Genomic DNA, 18,408 nt, shown 5'->3' on the forward strand with positions numbered 1-18,408 from the left:
ACAAGCCAATTCAGAATATTCTTTCTACCTCAGTTCTTAGCAAAACTGGCCCATCTGAAAGTTCCTTTCTTGGAATCACAATAACATAAGCAGGTATTGTTTCTGGTTGGCAAGTGAGCTCTCTAGTTTGGTCAGATACATGATGATGGCTTTTTCTACACAGGCCACCTCTCTGATTGTGGAAGTGTCTTAGTGTCTCTTATGCATGAAACATGGTAGACCAGGACTGGCATATACCTGGGTTTTTGAGGTCTTCATGAGCAGACCTATTCTTCAGGTCGTCTTACTATACCAGGAACACAGCCATGGCTATTTGGTTGCACAATGAAGCTCTTAAAATACTTCCACTCAAGTGGGGGGAAGAGCAGCCTGTAAGAAGCAATTACTTATTCTCTGACAGCCCAGAGAACTTTCTCTAATGTGCGAAAAACATCCTGTTCCCCAAATAGCCCTGAGGCTACCATGAAGGAAAAGGAAAATTCGTTCTGAAAATCACATACAAATGTAACTAACTGCTGGCAAGGCAGGACAGCCTAGGGGGTGTCTATCCCTGCAGTTCACACAGACTTCTCTCCCGGGTGAGGAGAGCCTCTACTTGGAATTTTCGTGAGTCTGGCTTGAATCTGCCTCTTTTGGACATCTCTGCATGGGCCTTCCCAGCATATCATGAAAATAGCACTCAGAGGTGCAGGTAGGGCAGGAAAGGAGAGCAGAAGGGAAACTCAAATCCACAAGTTTGCTACTATGGGCAGGAGATGAATAAAATCAGTCCCCTGAAGTAAAATTCAAAATTAAATGGGAACTTTCCTATAGATAATTGTTATCATAACGGGATAAATGAGAGGTGGTTACACCTTGAATTTCTAACAAAAGAAACAGAGACTTTGGAGCCTTCTTTTGAAAAATAAAAAATTTTAAAAAAAGGGCTATATTTAGAAAATTCAAAAAAAAGTCTTTGAGTTACACATTAGCTTTTCTATGGAATTTAAATAGTTACTAATTTTCTAGGCTGATTTGGCATAAAGCGAATAGAGAATTTTTATGTCTAATCTAAAGAACGGCTACTTTTTAAACTACTACTCTGGTTTAAACCAGCGCTCTCTAGAAATCATTTAAGATAATCCACATGATATGTAAAAGCAGATACTGGCTACCAGCAATAGTATTCTAGCTTGTACAAACATTTTAAATTTCTGTGACTTCATACAAAAGTTAGCCCTAAATAAATGTGTCCTTCAAATGAAACATTTAAATATTTCCTAGCAATATATGATATAGAATACTCATACAAAAGTGGGAGATTGATAATGACAGAATTTGGTCTGTGATGATTTCATAAAGTGAGCCCATGGTTTCTGAGCTGTAACTCCAGGGCATTGTAAATCAAAATGCCAATTTCAAATGGAAGAACTGAGCTGGATATTCCTACAGCTTTCATTCTTTTTTAAATTTTCTATTTAAACAGAATGCCTTTAGTGATATCTTGCTGAGAAAATTTATCAAAACAAGTAAACTTGCCCTCTGAGTTACAGACTGAAGCAGCTTGATTTCATCAGATCTTTCACTGCTCTTTATTTGGAGAACAGACTTGCCTAAGACCAGGGCTATTCTCAGCAGAATGGATATTAGGCTGCTTTATGGGTTGCAATTTTGTAAATTACGGCCTCAATTTCAAGAACTGTGATAGTTAATGTTACTGGGGCCCTCTTATCAAAAGCTCTCTGGGGGATCATTTAAATAGAGCTCTCTACTAATTCTCCTGGAACTAGGAGAAAACCCAAGAAGCAGCCAATATGAAAGGGCCCCCCAGGATCTAATGACCCAGGCCTGCCTCCCAGGTTCCTTGCTCTTCAGTTGTCCCTGTTACATGTTATATGTTCACAAAGCCCATCAGCAGAATCATGCGTTTGGGTTAAGGCACTGTCTCCAGGAGGCTCCTGTAAACTTCAGGACCAATTGCAAGGAAATAGCTCCAGGAGAGGCATACTATAACGAGGATGGGAAAGAGAAGCCCTGAGCAATGGTTTATGAGGTTAGTTTGCAGACCACTGTTTGGCTGGCTATATTCTAATCACCTGGGGAGCTTATTAAAACCAGATTTCTAGCATCTACCCTGTGAGATTGTGGTTGCTCTTGGGCGGGGTTTGAGTACATACATTAAACAAACAATCAACAGATGATTCTGATGCTTTCCAGGGTTTAATGCCAGGGGACCACACCATGGGGTTTGCTGGGAAGATGATGACATCTGGCTGGGTGTGGGGGCTAGGCAGCTCGTAGGCAGCACAGATGAATGCTGAGAGGGTTCTGGAAAGGAGAGGTTTCTCTGTGGGCTGTGGGAGTGGGTATTATTGAGGCTGGCCCTGCTTCCCTTTGTTACATGAACTCGGCTTCCTGAGGTTAGCAGGGCACCTCGCAGCATCAGCAATGCCTTATATCTCTGAGCGCTTAACGCTCAGCTGACATGCACCAGAGTTTCTGCAGTGGAAAGATGTAATGAATGAGGTTGAACTTGTAGGACGGCCTCCAAATATATTGTCTCTGTCTTCTTCACAGTCTGCCAGAGTAGCCAAGGCCAGCTGTTGGTAGAGCTGTGTGCCATGAGACTAGGGACTTAAGAGGAAGCAGAGGTCAGCAAACTCTATCTGTAAGAAGCCAGATAGTTCGTATTTTAGGCTCTGTGTTTCACATAGGGCTCTGTTAAATGTCCTTTGTTTTTACAACCCTTTTAAAACGTGAAAAACTATTCTTTGCTGGAAGATGGTACAAAAATAAGCTGCTGGCTAGATCTGGCCCAGGGACTAGAGTTTCTGGATACCTGGCTTGGAGTGGTTAGGTGTCAAGAACAGGTTCACTACACCACAATGACACATCAAAAATCTAAATTCTTGTAAGTCCACATAAGCAACTGCTGGGAAGGAGCAAGGTAATGTACCTGAGACCACTTTATTACCTCAGGGATTGGCTTGAAACACTCTGGGGTCTTTACGGTAAGTGAGAGGTCTTAGAAGGAAACTGTTTTTCAGCTACCAGAAATCTTAGACGGCTGGGAGCACTGTAACAGAGCTGCAGCCCACAGTGACAGAGAACTGCCTGCCATAGTGGCCAGGTGCGACCCTCTGAAGTCTTTTTTTTTTTTTTTAAGATTTTATTTATTTATTTGACAGAGAGATATCACAAGCAGATGGAGAGGCAGGCAGAGAGAGAGAGAGAGATAGAGGGAGAAGCAGGCTCCCTGCTGAGCAGAGAGCCCGATACAGGGCTCGATCCCAGGACCCTGAGATCATGACCTGAGCTGAAGGCAGTGGCTTAACCCACTGAGCCACCCAGGCGCCCCGACCCTCTGAAGTCTTGCATCCTAGTATCACACCAGAGAAACACAACTCATAGAGTGTTTGCACCTCTCTTCTGAGAGCAGACTTGGCCGGTTTCAGAAGTTCTGCGGTCTGGCTCAGGCACCAGAGCATCTGTTAGCAAGAGAATCTCCTGCCAGACACGCCAGCCTTCCTAGGAATTTGGGGGGCACATGGTTCCAGCCTATGTGGAGTTCCATCCCAGGAGAAATAATCCAGGGCAGCCCACACAGCTTTGGACACTCAGACTTGTCTGGATTCTTTATTATATTCATGTTCCTTCTGTATACATTAGTCACACCACATATTAGGCTTTGGGTTCAAGGATACTAGCATTTAATAGTGTATTATTTATACCTTGTCTACTTCTAGATAGGATTAGGAAGGATAGTGTTTTCTTTCCCTTAAGACCATGTGAAACTAGAGCTAACCTTCTCTCAGCAGACACAGCGGCCTGCTCAGGATGGCATAGACATAGACATGACATAACATGGACAGCTCCATGGAGATTTGGAGACTTAACAACCATTCAACTTGGGCAGTTTCAGGCATACAACCAGTAGTTTGTTTTGTTGTAGTTCTTATTTTAAGGAAGAGCCCTTCCTCCACCAAAAAGGACGCTTGGGAGGTCTTTAGAGTATCCGGGAGAGATATTCTTTATAGAGTATCTCCTGGATACTCTAAACAAGTTCTTTACTTTTTAAACCATGTCTTCAGTGTCACACTTCTACTGGTTTCTGCTACAAGCCCGTGATGTTCTCTGATCTACCAGGAAGAGAGGAATGGGCATAGTATGACATCATTATATATGGCTATTCCTTTCTTGGGTCAAGCATATGCTGATCTTCCAGCCTGTTGTGGGACCAGATGTGATCATTCCTAAACCATCCCTTAGATATTGCCAAAGCCTCATTTGACACTCAGACTGACCACAGTCCTACAAATCTACTTGTGGTAAATACTTGCATCACTTCTTTTGAGGAGAGCTTTCTTTTAAAAATAGGAGGGGGAGACAAACCACGAGAAACTGTGGACTCTGGGAAACAAACTGAGGGTTTTGAAGGGGCGGGGGTGGGGGGATGGGTAAACCTGGTGGTGGGTATTAAGGAGGATAGTATCGCATGAAGTACTGGGTGTGGTGCATAAACAATGAATTCCGCAACACTGAAAAGAAATAAAATAAAATAAAAAAGTCATGTTTCTGTGTTTGCCTTTTGTGTGAGATGTGTCCAACAGCGCTGAAAAGGCAAGCTTTCTTACTTTCTGATTCTGTGTAGCCTGGGATAAGCACCTCTCGTTTTCTTTTCAGTGGAAGTAGCTGGTGTGTCTCCTAAAAGTCTTTCCCTGCAGCTATGCACCTAGTTCTTAGGTTTAGTTTCCTCAGATCTTAATGAACACCTAATACACAGTGTTCTAGGCTGGGCTGGTGGTGGCTTTTTCTTCTTCTTCTTTTTTTTTTTTTCAATGTCTTGTCAGTTACCCCCAAAAGGTGAGGCTGATGAAATATTAATAATGACCATGAAGCCCCACCCCAGTATTGCAACATTCCATGAAACAAATGAAGATGGAAACAAAGCAGGCAAAAAGCAGACAGGACACACAAAAGCAAGAACTTACACCCAACTATCTTCATCTCTGCACCAGAAAGAAAGGGGCGAGAATGAGGGGACAGCACAGAGAGAGACAAGAACAATTAAGACAAACAGGAAAAGAGAGAAAAAAAACAAAAACAAAACATCACTTGCAGGTCGGTGATGAAGCATGCACTTTTTATCAAGGGTCAAAGCAGAGGACAGAGTGTATTTCTGAGCACAAGGGCAAGAGTCAGAGGGTCCCCTAGAGGGATGTCATGCCTGCAGAGCTGCCTTCTAAGAGCAAGTCGGAGCAACCCAGAGAGGAGCACTCCTTGTGCCAGGGCTGAGTCAGGGAAGGACAAAGCCTCCCTAAGGCAGAGTCCCTCTTAGGACATGGGGCCCCAAACTAGGAGCATTACCATCACCTCAGAGCTTGTGAGGAATGCAAATTGTTGGGTCTCACTCCATTCCTACTGTATCAGAAACCCCTGGGGGTGGACCCAGCAGTCTCCAAGCCCCACAGGTGACTCAAGTCAGAGAACTACTGCTTTGGGAAAAACCTAGTCCTCAGCCAGAGCACATTAAATCAAAGGGCAGGTTTCTTCTGACAAGATGGAAGACCATATCACTCATATGAAACTTGGCCCATATTCCACAGAAAATGAAAACCCTTAAAAATTCAAGACTTAGACAATAAGTTAAAACGTAATTCCCACAGAGCCATGACAGAACTCTATTCTCCAGGGCACAGGCTTTATAGGAAAGCTATGAATGACAGAGGGCTGTAGAAGGTGGTGGCAGGGCTCTGCTGGCTCGGGCATGGTCTGCAGGAGGGCACGACCTCTTACTGAACAAAAGGTTTTAATCATTCCTCTCAGTTTACAGTCTTTGGGCTGGCAATTTTCTTTTGGCTACTTTATTGGGAACAATGTTAACTCCAGCTTGTTCACCTGGAACATTTGTCCTGCTCTAGTCTTTCCTGCCCATTTTCTTGAAAAGAAAAATCTAGGAAAGGAGTTACTATCTTTTTTTTTTTTTAAGATTTTATTTATTTATTTGACAGACAGAGATCACAAGTAGGCAGAGAGGCAGGCAGAGAGAGAGGGGAAGGGAAGCAGGCTCTTGGCTGAGCAGAGAGCCCAATGTGGGGCTCGATCCCAGAACCCTGGGATCATGACCTGAGCTGAAGGCAGAGGCTTTAACCCACTGAGCCACTCAGGCACCCTGGAGTTACTATCTTTTGAACTGAACTAAAATGGGTTTGGAGAGAAGGAGGAAGTACCCATGGGAATATGGTGACCAACCAGTAAAAGCACCTTGAGTGCTCAGTTTCAAAATCAGACTTCAATTCCCATATCTGTTTGTTCTTCTCTAATCAAGAATGTCATGTCCTGGTTCATGTGTCTTCTCTGGGAACTCCCAGGGCAACGGGAATAGCACTCCTGCCTCTTGCTCACTACCAGGGCTCATGAGCAGAGCTGGATGGCTGTGCCATGAGGATCCAGCTGTGGCAGAGAGTAGCACATCTCTGGTTCACAGCAGTCACGTGGTGTTTGCCCATGGAAAGCAATGGAGACCATCGAAGAGACCTTTTTAGAAATGGTATGTTGGATACTGGTGTGACTAGAGCCTGGCTGAACTCTGTAGCTTAAGTGTTGAAATGATCACAGTAACTGACGTAATTCATTGCCTTGTTCATTTCTCGTAAGTATGTCCATGTATCAAGAAGTGACAACTTCTTGTAACTTGGTCACACCAACACTATGTGGGCTGAGGGTGTGCTGCGGCCCAGGTCCAACATTCCCACAGGTGAAGGGCAGATCAGCTGTAGGCGGCCTCACCAAGGGACTTTGGAGCTTATGGTTTCCCAGGATAGGCTGACTGCAATGTAAAACGTTCCTGTACACTCTTCCTGTTGCTCCAGAAGCTGCAGGCCAGCCCTATCAGCATGCCTGAGGATGGCAAACTCACTCCGATGATATCTTGGAGTGCATTAAGATGTCTGTCAGTTGTTAGCTCACAATACTGGGAGTGGCCATCTGCAAAAAAGCTCTCTCCTCAAAGGGAGGAAGGGTAGAGGAGACAGATGATGCACAAAGGACCGTGTCCCACCTGTGAACCAATCCTTACTTTCAGCTCTAGCACTTAGTACTCAAAGGCAGAAAGGAACAGCTTACTCACAGGCCTCACCTGGACCTTTCAGGATTGCAAAGCATCTGATGATCCCTTCGCTGCCTAGGGGAGGGAAAACTCACTTAACCTTAGCTTGTCTCACCAGTGCCTGATACAGCTCATTTCCTCAGACTCGTCTAGCATACCCAGAAGTCCTTTCTGAACCTGAGTGCCTATGACGCAAAGAGATGCAGGGTGCTCCACAAAAACATTTCTTTCCATAAATGAGGGTTAGAAAACATAACTCTTAAAATCAAGCTTTGCTTAAGAATTGTTTCGACTGAACTTTGTTCCTTTTTAGTCTCTGTTCATTTGGTTTTAATCCTCTGACTGTGAAGGCTAAGAGGAAAGAAATGTCTAAATTGCAGGCAAACAACTTCTTAAAAGAAAGGAAGACTTTAGGTATATCTCTTAGAATATATTACTTCACCTCATGAACCTGGATATGTAACTTAAAAAACAAAATCACCAGATCAATTTTGATAACCACTTCTTTCTTCCATGACATTTTGCCAGGAAGCCAAGACTATGCCTGGGCTCTTGTTGTCCTGACAATCAGGGCTGAGGAATGGTGTCAGGACAGGATGGAAGAAGTGTCCTATGAAGGCTATCCCTCTACAACAGTCACATGGGGGCCCTTCGGAAGCATGAAGTCTGCCTAACATTACAAATGCTATTGATTTCCATCCTGTTACAAATGGAATTGATTGAGTGGCCCAGGTTTCCCATCCAGAAGACCTGTGTGTGTGTGTGTGTGTGTGTGTGTGTGTGAGCAGAAGATGAGGGCTATTCCCAGCAACTTATTCTGCATCCACAGTGTCTATGCAGAGGGGAAGCAGGCAAGAGAAAACAATGGAAGCCATCCAATGGGCCTTCTCTCTGCTCAGGCCATACTCCCGGCTTGGGTACATGCTGACAAATATTTCCAACAAGGGGATTTAGAGCACCATGAGGAACTTCAAATAGGTGACATATAGAGTGGTCACAAGCAGTGCAGTTTGGCCTGCCCTGGCTCTTCCGAAAGAAGCAAACAAGCTTTTACTGGATCATTAAAACACAATGAAAAGGGTAGGTAACCCATTCAGAAAACCAGCTATTTGCTTGTTCAGATTTTCCTTTGTTCACATCTCCTCTGCTTATCAGACCACCTGCCCTCCATTTGAGCCATGCTTATATCCTTCCCTCACTCTCTATAGTCCCCTTGGCTCTGTTGACTTATTACAGTCTACTTTCCTAGCTTTGTCTGCATCGACCTGACTAGGAAACATGAACCTGGGACTGCCCTAGAACCACATTTGATGGTTGATGCATTCCCACTTTCTGCTCTGGCTTTCCACTGGGCATTAGATGAGAACAGTGAACCTGGCTAGGTAGTACTATTCCTAGCGCCTAACATAACATTTGCCCGACTTGTTTTCCAATACATTAAAATGGATCTGCTTTTCCTACATGAATTGGATTCATCGATACTACAAGGCATATATTTTGGTGTATTTTTCACCCCCAAAGGAAGTTCTTTTGAGCGGCATCCCCATGAAGAATTCCATGTTGGTTTCTACCATCCAGGCTCTACAGGAGACAACAAAGCCCATCTGCTGGATTGTTATGTTGCATGGGTGAGTATGATGTGGGGGATTCTGGAAAAGAACAGATGCCAAAAAAGGAGCTACTGACTACAGGCTGTAGTCAGCAAGCTGACTTGGATTCAGAGGCTTTTAATGGCTGCAGGGCTCCTCCCCAACACAGTTCACCATCTGCTCAAGAGAGGAGCACCAGACTCCATCCTTCTGACCCCTCTCCCAACCCAGCCCCAAGAAGTGCTCCCTACCTGGCATGATGACATCAGGAAATCCCAATTTTCTTGTAATTGCCAACCCCCTACCAAATATCATGGGGTTTTCTCTCCTAATCTGTTCCATGTCTCCACGAAGAAGCTGCAGAGAAATGATAAGACCTGCAAAAACAAAAGCATTTTCTTACTCAGAACCACATCTCCACCCTGTACTATAGTACTAAAAAAGACATAAAGAGTATATATATATATATGTATATATATATATATATATATATATATATGTTTTGTGGAGGAAAATATGCAAAGTTCAGCACTTTTATTGAGAAAAAATTTTTTAAATTTTATTTTCAGCATAACAGTATTCATTATTTTTGCACCACACCCAGTGCTCCATGCAATCGTGCCCTCTATAATACCCACCACCTGGTACCCTGACCTCTCACCCCCACCCCTTCAAAACCCTCAGATTGTTTTTCAGAGTCCATAGTCTCTCATGTTTCACCTCCCCTTCCAATTTCCCCTAAAAATTTTGATGCAGAAATTATATGTTATTCTAAGGAAACATTTTAAGAAAGCTCAAGTTTTTTTTTGTTGTTGTTGTTGTTGTTATTGTTTCAAATTTTCATTTAAATTCCAGTTAACGTATAGTGTAATACTTGTTTTGAGGTAGAATTTAGTGATTCATCACTTACATATGCGCTCAACACAACAACAAGTGTCCTCCTTAATATCCTTAATATCCATCACCCATGTAGCCCATCCCCACCCATCTCCCCTCCAGCAACCCTCAGGTTGTCCCCTACAATTAAGAGTCTCTAGGGGGTGCCTGGGTGGCTTAGTTGGTTAAGCATCCAACTCCTGATCTCAGCTCAGGTCTTGATCTCAGGGCTGTAAGTTCAAGCCCCATACCCAGCAATGGAGCCTACTTAAAGAAAGAAAAAAAAGAGTCTCTTATGATTTGCTTCCCTCCCTTTTTTCTCCCTGTGTTCATCTATTTTGTTTCCTAAATTCTACATATGAGTGAAATCATATAGTATTTGTCTTTCTCTGACTTTGCTCAGCATAATACTCTTTAGCTCCAACCACATAGCTGGACATGGCAAGATTTCATTATTTTTGATGGCTGAGTAATATTTGTGTATGTGTGTGTGTGTGTGTGTGTGTGCATGCGCATGTGGACATTTGGGCTCTTGCCATAATTTGGCTAGTGTTGACAGTGCTGCTATAAACATCGGCGGGGGCGGGGGGGACGTGTATCCCTTCAAATTAGTATTTTTGTATTCTCTGGGTAAATACCTAGTAGTATAACTTCTGGGTCATTCGGTACTTCTATTTTCAACTTTCTTTTTTTTTTTTAAATTTTATTTATTTATTTGACAGAGAGAGAGAGAGAGAGATCACAAGTAGGCAGAGAGGCAGGCAGAGGGAGAGAGAGAGAGAAGAGGAAGGAGGCTCCCTGCTAAGCAGAGAGCCCCATGCGGGGCTCGATCCCAGAACCCTGGGATCATGACCTGAGCTGAAGGCAGAGGCTTAACGCACTTTCTGAGGAAGCTCCATACTGTTTTGCAGAGTGGTTGCACCACTTTGCATTTCCACCAACAGAGTAAGATGGTTCCCCTTTCTCCGCGTCCTTGCCAACATTCGTCATTTCCTGTATTGTTAATTTTAGCCATTCAGGTGTGAGGTGGTATCTCATTGTGATTTTGATTTTTATTTCCTTGATGATGAGTGGTGTTGAGTATCTTTTCATGTGTCTGCTGACCATCTCGATGTTTTCTTTGGAAAATTTCATGTCTTCTGATCATTTTTTAACAGGATTATTTATTTTTTAGGTGTTGATTTTGATGAATTCTTTATATATCCTGGATACTAACCCTTTGTCGGATATTTCATTTACAAATATCTTCTCCTATTCTGTAGGTTGCCTTTCAGTTTTGTGGACTGTTTCCTTCCTTGTGCAGAAGATTTTTTTCGTCTTGATGAAGTCCTGATAGTTCATTTTTGCTTTTGTTTCCCTTGCCTCTGTAGATGTATCTAAGTTAGAAGTTGCTACAATTGAGGTCAAAGAGGTTGCTGCCTGTGTTTTCCTCTAGGATTTTTTTTTTAAATTTTTATTGTTTATAAACATATATTTTTATCCCCAGGGGTACAGGTCTGTGAATCGCCAGGTTTACACACTTCACAGCACTCACCAAAGCACATACCTTCCCCAATGTCCATAACCCCAACCCCCTTCTCCCAACCCCCCTCCCCCCAGCAACCCTCAGTTTGTTTTGTGAGATTAAGAGTCACTTATGGTTTGTTTCCCTCCCAATCCCATCTTGTTTCATGGATTCTTCTCCTACCCACTTAAGCCCCCATGTTGCATCACCACTTCCTCATATCAGGGAGATCATATGATAGTTGTCTTTCTCCACTTGACTTATTTCGCTAAGCATGATACGCTCTAGTTCCATCCATGTTGTCACAAATGGCAAGATTTCATTTCTTTTGATGGTTGCATAGTATTCCATTGTGTATATATACCACATCTTCTTTATCCATTCATCTGTTGATGGACATCTAGGTTCTTTCCATAGTTTGGCTATTGTGGACATTGCTGCTATAAACATTCGGGTGCACGTGCCCCTTCGGATCACTACGTTTGTATCTTTAGGGTAAATACCCAGTAGTGCAATTGCTGGGTCATAGGGCAGTTCTATTTTCAACATTTTGAGGAACCTCCATCGTTTTGAATTTATTTTTATGTGGCCCCTCCCCTCTGTACTCTGCAGGTGCATTTTTTACAAGGGCAAGCATGACTGAAAGCCAGAGGAGCAGTGGGTTCCTCCCCAGTAAGACCAGCACAAACCACCCCCACCTCTGCTCTGCACACACCAGGTCTATGGATCACAGAGCCCTGCAAAGCTTCAGCTCTAGTGGAAATAGGACCATCTCATCTTAGATTAAAGACTGTCCCATAAAAAAGTAATGGCACAAATTGATATTTGTGGGGAATATTGGAGAGTCAGCAACCTGGCCCCACTCCTTCTCCACTCCCATCCCTGTGGAAGAGCTGGATGAGAATTAATAATATAAATTAGCCCCAGCCCAAGATATGTAAATAGAGCTGTGCAACAGTCATTTAAAAATATGGGGGGCATCACGTTACCTGATTTCAAGCTTTACTACAAAGCTGTGATCACCAAGACAGCATGGTACTGGCATAAAAACAGACACATAGACCAGTGGAACAGAGTAGAGAGTCCAGATATAGACCCTCAACTCTATGGGCAAATAATCTTTGACAAAACAGGAAAAAATATACAGTGGCAAAAAGACAGTCTCTTCAATAAATGGTGCTGGGAAAACTGGGCAGCTATATGTAGAAGAATGAAACTCGACCATTCTCTTACACCGTACACAAAGATCAACTCAAAATGGATAAAAGACCTCAACGTGAGACAGGAATCCATCAGAATCCTAAAGGAGAACATAGGCAGAATCTCTTCGATATCAGCCACAGCAACTTCTTTCAAGGTATGTCTCCAAAGGCAAAGGAAACAAAAGCGAAGATGAACTTTTGGGACTTCATCAAAATCAAAAGCTTCTGCACAGCAAAGGAAACAGTCAAGAAAACAAAGAGGCAACCCACGGAATGGGAGAGGATATTTGCAAATGACAGTACAGACAAAAGGTTGATATCCAGGATCTATAATGAACTCCTCAAACTCAACACACACAAAACAGACAATCATATCAAAAAATGGGCAGAAGATATGAACAGACACTTCTCCAATGAAGACATACAAATGGCTATCAGACACATGAAAAAATGTTCATCATCACTAGCCATCAGGGAGATTCAAATTAAAACTACATTGAGATATCACCTTACACCAGTTAGAATGGCCAAAATTAGCAAGACAGGAAACAACATGTGTTGGAGGGGATGTGGAGAAAGGGGAACCCTCTTACAGTGTTGGTGGGAATGCAAGTTGGGGCAGCCTCTTTGGAAAACAGTGTGGAGATTCCTCGAGAAATTAAAAATAGAGCTTCCCTATGACCCTGCAACAGCACTGCTGTGTATTTACCCCAAAGATACAGATGTCGTAAAAAGAAGGGCCATCTGTACCCCAATGTTTATAGCGGCAATGGCCACGGTCGCCAAACTGTGGAAAGAACCAAGATGCCCTTCAACAGACAAATGGATAAGGAAGATATGGTCCATATATACAATAGAGTATTATGCCTCCATAATAAAGGATGAATACCCAACTTTTGTATCAACATGGACGGCTCTGGAGGAGATTATGCTGAGTGAAATAAGTCAAGCAGAGAGAGTCAATTATCATATGGTTTCACTTATTTGTGGAGCATAACAAATAGCATGGAGGACATGAGGAGATGGAAAGGAGAAGGGAATTGGGGTAAATTGGAAGGGGAGGTGAATCATGAGAGACTATGGACTCTGAAAAACAATCTGAGGGTTTTGAAGGGGCAGGGGGTGGGAGGGTGGGGTACCAGGTGGTGGGTATTATAGAGGGCACGGATTGCATGGAGCACTGGGTGTGGTGCAAAAATAATGAATACTGTTATGCTGAAAATAAAAAATAAATAAGACGAGATCGGGCGCGTTCAGGGTGGTATGGCCGTAGACAAGATGTGGTATATATACACAATGGAATACTATGCAGCCATCAAAAGAAACGAAATCTTGCCATTTGCGACAACATGGATGGAACTAGAGCGTATCATGCTTAGCGAAATAAGTCAAGCGGAGAAAGACAACTATCATATGATCTCCCTGATATGAGGGAGTGGTGATGCAACATGGGGGCTTAAGTGGGTAGGAGAAGAATCCATGAAACAAGATGGGATAGGGAGGGAGACAAACCATAAGTGACTCTTAATCTCACGAAACAAACTGTGGGTTGCTGGGGGGAAGGGGGTTGGGAGAAGGGGGGTAGGGTTATGGACATTGGGGAGGGTATGTGCTTTTGGGTAAATTGGAAGGGAAGATGAACCATGAGAGACTATGGACTCTGAAAAACAATCTGAGGGGTTTGAAGTGGCGGGGGGTGGGAGGTTGGGGTACCAGGTGGTGGGTATTATTGAGGGCACAGCTTGCATGGAGCACTGGGTGTGGTGAAAAAATAATGAATACTGTTTTTCTGAAAATAAATAAATTGGAAAAATAAATAAATAAATAAATAAATACAAACAAATGGAACTCACTAAACAAAAATACATCAGGTCAATATTCTGCATTTTTCAATGTTTTTATGGAGTGTAATAAGATTTCTAACCTTTTACATCAATATTGATCAATATTTACCCAAACGAATACATACACCTATGTATACATACATGCATGCATTGGATATTTTTAGATTTAAAAAAAAATCATTCTTTGGAAAAAAAAGCATGGAAAACTACTGTGTTAACTGTTTTATTTGTCTTCATTTGTTTTTAATAACCTTCATGCTGCAAGAATTACTAAAAGTTCTGTGGCTACATATCTAAAAGGCCAACCTACAGGAGTTAGTACTGAATGATACTTTTAGTCTCAGCACTTAAAACCAGTGCAGCAATTCCTTCTACATTTTTGTATGATTTGACTTGCAGGGAGATTACTAGTGATTAATGAATCACTAGAATTGGCAAGGAAATAAATGTCTATGATGTTTAGCAAAGATAGGTGACAGTTTACAGCAAAGTAAATTTTCTATAATGATGTATCTTTAATTAGGAGACTAATAAAGACCAGAGCTATTCCTTGAGTAATCTATAAACTTTTCTGACATGAAGACCCCAGAGTCCTGCACTGAAACCCCATGCTCAGAAGCCTGGCAACAGAGTGAAAAGCCAGTGGCCTAGAGTATGGAAACCTGGGCTTCCTGGTTCAATCACAAAGTCACTTCATGGAGCTTCGGTTCCCTCATTTATTTAATGAGGAAGTTGAAACAGAAAATTTCCAAGATCTCAACCAGTTTCCAAGTCAAGACTTGCCTAGAAGACGTCAGACATACTCTTTAAAGAGAAGCAGCCTATTTCTCCACCTGGCTTTTCCATAAGTGCCTAGAGCCCTCCTCTAACTGGACCATTCTAACTGAGGCTCTATGATGTCTATGGGGCCTTGACCAGTGTTTATGAGTTCTGGGCAAAAACCACAGGTACTGAAGATGGTATTGTCCCTCCTCTGGGATGTGAGACACAATTCAACATCTTAACCTGGGAGGTGATGGTGGAAACTCATCTTTTAGTTGTTTTAAAATGTATTACTATTACCATCTTTCTTTTAAAATGTTCTCATTTTTTATATCATGTCCCAATAACTTGTAGCCAAGGGCAGCTCTTTACAAATCAATTAAGTAAATAAAGCAAAGAACACCATAAATATGGATGTGAATGGTAGTCTTCCAAATTACCAATAACTTCATATATTAAAAACAAGATTTTATTTGCTTCTTGCTTTAGTCTCGTAGGTGAGAAATATGGGTTCCCTTCCCCTTCAACCACACTGCATGGAGCTCCTTGGCATCCTGGCACATACACGAAAAAACAGTCACTTAAAAGTAGTGAGATACCCTGAGGCTCCCCATGCTAGAGTTTTAGAGAAATTAAGTACTCCTAGCCGAAGGTCTCAAACTTTGTGGCTTCTGGTTTGGAGCTGCTCTGAGGCCTCTCCTAACTGAGTATCTGCTGACCATGATAAAGAAAAATTAAAATTAAAAAAAAATTTTAAGCAAGTTAACATACAGTGCAGCACTGATTTCAGGATCATAATCCAATGATTCATTACCCACATAAAACACCCAGTGCTCATTCCAACAAGTGTCTTCTTTAATGCCCATCACCCATTTAGTCCTTTCCCCAACCCTCAGTTGTTCTCTATATCTAAGAGTCTCTTATGGTTTACCTCTTACTTTATTTTTCCTTCCTTTTATTTTATTTTTCCTTCCCTTCCCCTATGTTCATCTGTTTTGTTTCTTAAATTCCACATATGAGTGAAATCATATGGTATTTGTCTTTCTGTAACTTATTTCACTTGACACAATATGCTCCAATTCCAAACATGTCGATGTAAATGGTAAGTACTCATCCTTTCTGATGGCTGAGTAAAGTCCATCGTATATACGGATCACATTTTCTTCATTCATTCATCAGCTGATAGACATTTGGGCTCTTTGCATAATTTGGCTATTGTTGCTTGTACTGCTATGAACACTGGGGGTACATGTGACTCTTAGAATCAGCATTTTTGTACTTTTTTGGGTATATGCCTAGTAGTGAAAACGTCATTCTTCTTAATAACTTTGGAGACTGCCACACCTTGCAGTGGCTTTACACTGTTAATTAAGCTCACTTTCTATTTACAACAAGGCTATGGAAATTAAACAACAAAGAAAGTTATGTAAAAGAGATTATGAGATAGTTGAGAGGTTAAAACTGTCAGAAGAAACATGGTTCTATGTAAATTTGAAAGCCATCTTCAAGTGTACATAAAAGCTCAGATGCTTTCAAATAGTGCTTCTAATTTAATCAAGCAATTAATATTTAATTTAGAAAATACAGTCTTCCTAATGTGTGGAATTGCACCACGATTTAGACAGAAATTAAACAGTTTTAAAAGAAAAGGAGGAGGGAAAAGGAAAAGAAGTTGAACTAAGATGAAAGCTGCTGTGAACTGAAGATTGACTATTCCAGTTCCTGAACGATTTTGGCAGATTAATCACTGATTCTCATTAGTGTCAGGCTTTCTTGGTGATGCTAACACTGAACAGGAATAGAATAACTGATTATTAATATTTGTCTTTTAGTTTTGTCTGGGGTGTGTATTCTTTGTTCAGGAAAACACAGACTTCATAATGTGACAAACCCCACAGCAGTTTTGTTCACTCTGGTTTTAAACTGGAACTCAAGTTACCTATCAAAGCACATGGAATCCATTTTAGAAACAACAGAAAATATATTTTGATTGGAAGTAATTAGGAAAAGCCCCAAATTATCACAAGGAGAAATAGTAGAAAGTGACTGGGGAGGAGAAAAAATGTTTGTGGGGAACTGAAATTTACATACAGCAACTGGTAGCACAAATTCACTGAGGTCTATATGATCAGCATCGGCAAGAGCAACACAAGGTTTCCTAGCCAGAGAAGTATGTTACCGTGGCTCGCGCTGGGGGCAGAATACTTGGCGCTGGACTTGCGGATGATGTTCTCATGGATCTGGGACCACTCACTCTCGTTGTTGCACCTGCAACAGAAGGACAGGCATTATGGCTTTCAAGGCTCTTTAACATCTGGTCTGATGTTCCAACTGAAATGCCGACTTTGAAAGGAAACTTCAAACTCACTTTCCTATGTTTTACTAAATTAGACAAGGCTTGTTTTCTGTTAAGGTCCATAGAAGATTCACAACTGGGGGAAGTGTTGAAACTCTAAAATGAATCTCAACAAATATTTTGAGTGGAAAACAGCTTATTCTCTGAAGTAGCACTCTCCCACATGACAAGTTTTACTCTTCTAGTTCCTTACACACACACACACACACACACACACACACACACACACAGTTCCAGAGGCAAGTTCCTGAGAGGGAAAATAACAGTTCCTCTTGACAATGACTACTGTTTAGAAACTGTCATGCCTTGCATTGGCTTGTACCATCCATTCAATAATCATTATACCAACCGCAGAGGAAAATCCTGCTAAGTTCAGGGCAGTGTGGATATTTGCTTGTGGCTGTTTCAGCCAGACCAAGAAAGGAAGAAGAGTTTAGGAGAGTAGTGAATTTGATCCACTGTGAAATCCTGTGTAGTCAAGGGGAAGGAGAGCTTAGCAGAAAAGTTTGAATGTCTAAACATATCAAGTCCTTCCCTAGGGCCTTCAGTATTTGGATATAAGGGAGAATAGAGGAACAACACTGCACCTCTGTTAATATCTGACATTTCAGAATCTTCCTTCTAAAGGGCAATCCCAAGAGAGCTGCAACCACGTAAGTACTTACTATAGTTTAGAAACAGAGACCAGAAATTCCTCACTCTAATGCAAAAACTTCTATGAAACAAATGAAATGAGATTAGAGTCATCTCTTGAAAATTCCATGTGACACCAAGAGTCCCCACAGCCTTGGCCTCACCCCTTCCCTTTTGCATAGGAAGGTATGGGTCCATACCTTCTGACCCTAAAATGGATGACTCAGGCACAAAGGAAAACTCACAGGATCTTCCCTTGGTTACTCACAAGTGTGCAGCGCAGTACAGGCCCTTCAAATAGGAAACTCCAGTAAGAGTTTTATCATGTGAAATCAAACAGTATTGGACTTTCTCAGTCTGACTTTTTCATTTAGTATAATGCCCTCTAGGTCCATCCATGTTGTCAAAAATGGCAAGAGCTCATCTTCAAAAAATTTTTTTAATTTAAATTCAATTTAGTTGGGGCACCTGGGCAGCTCAGTCGGTTATATATCTGCCTTCAGCTCAGGTCATTGTACCGAGGTCCTGGGATCGAGTCCTGCATCAGGCTCCTTG

At 42.0% G+C, this 18,408-nt stretch overlaps 1 protein-coding gene across 6 annotated transcripts in view; it reads right to left on the reverse strand.

Moving 5' to 3' along the window:
- The window catches only part of DOCK3 (dedicator of cytokinesis 3), a 585,500-nt gene that overhangs the window by 96,715 nt on the left and 470,377 nt on the right, over positions 1 to 18,408 (reverse strand). For all 6 annotated transcript variants that reach the window (XM_044253490.1, XM_044253491.1, XM_044253489.1 and 3 more), the window contains 2 exons: positions 17,044 to 17,132; positions 8,928 to 9,053 (listed from right to left, as the gene is read on the reverse strand). In XM_044253490.1, the coding sequence (XP_044109425.1) occupies positions 8,928 to 9,053; positions 17,044 to 17,132 (215 nt within the window). The remainder of the gene's footprint in view (positions 1 to 8,927; positions 9,054 to 17,043; positions 17,133 to 18,408) is intronic.

The sequence above is a fragment of the Neovison vison genome, chromosome 6 (assembly GCF_020171115.1).
Source record: "Neovison vison isolate M4711 chromosome 6, ASM_NN_V1, whole genome shotgun sequence".
In the NCBI taxonomy this organism is placed as follows: Eukaryota; Metazoa; Chordata; class Mammalia; order Carnivora; family Mustelidae; genus Neogale; species Neogale vison.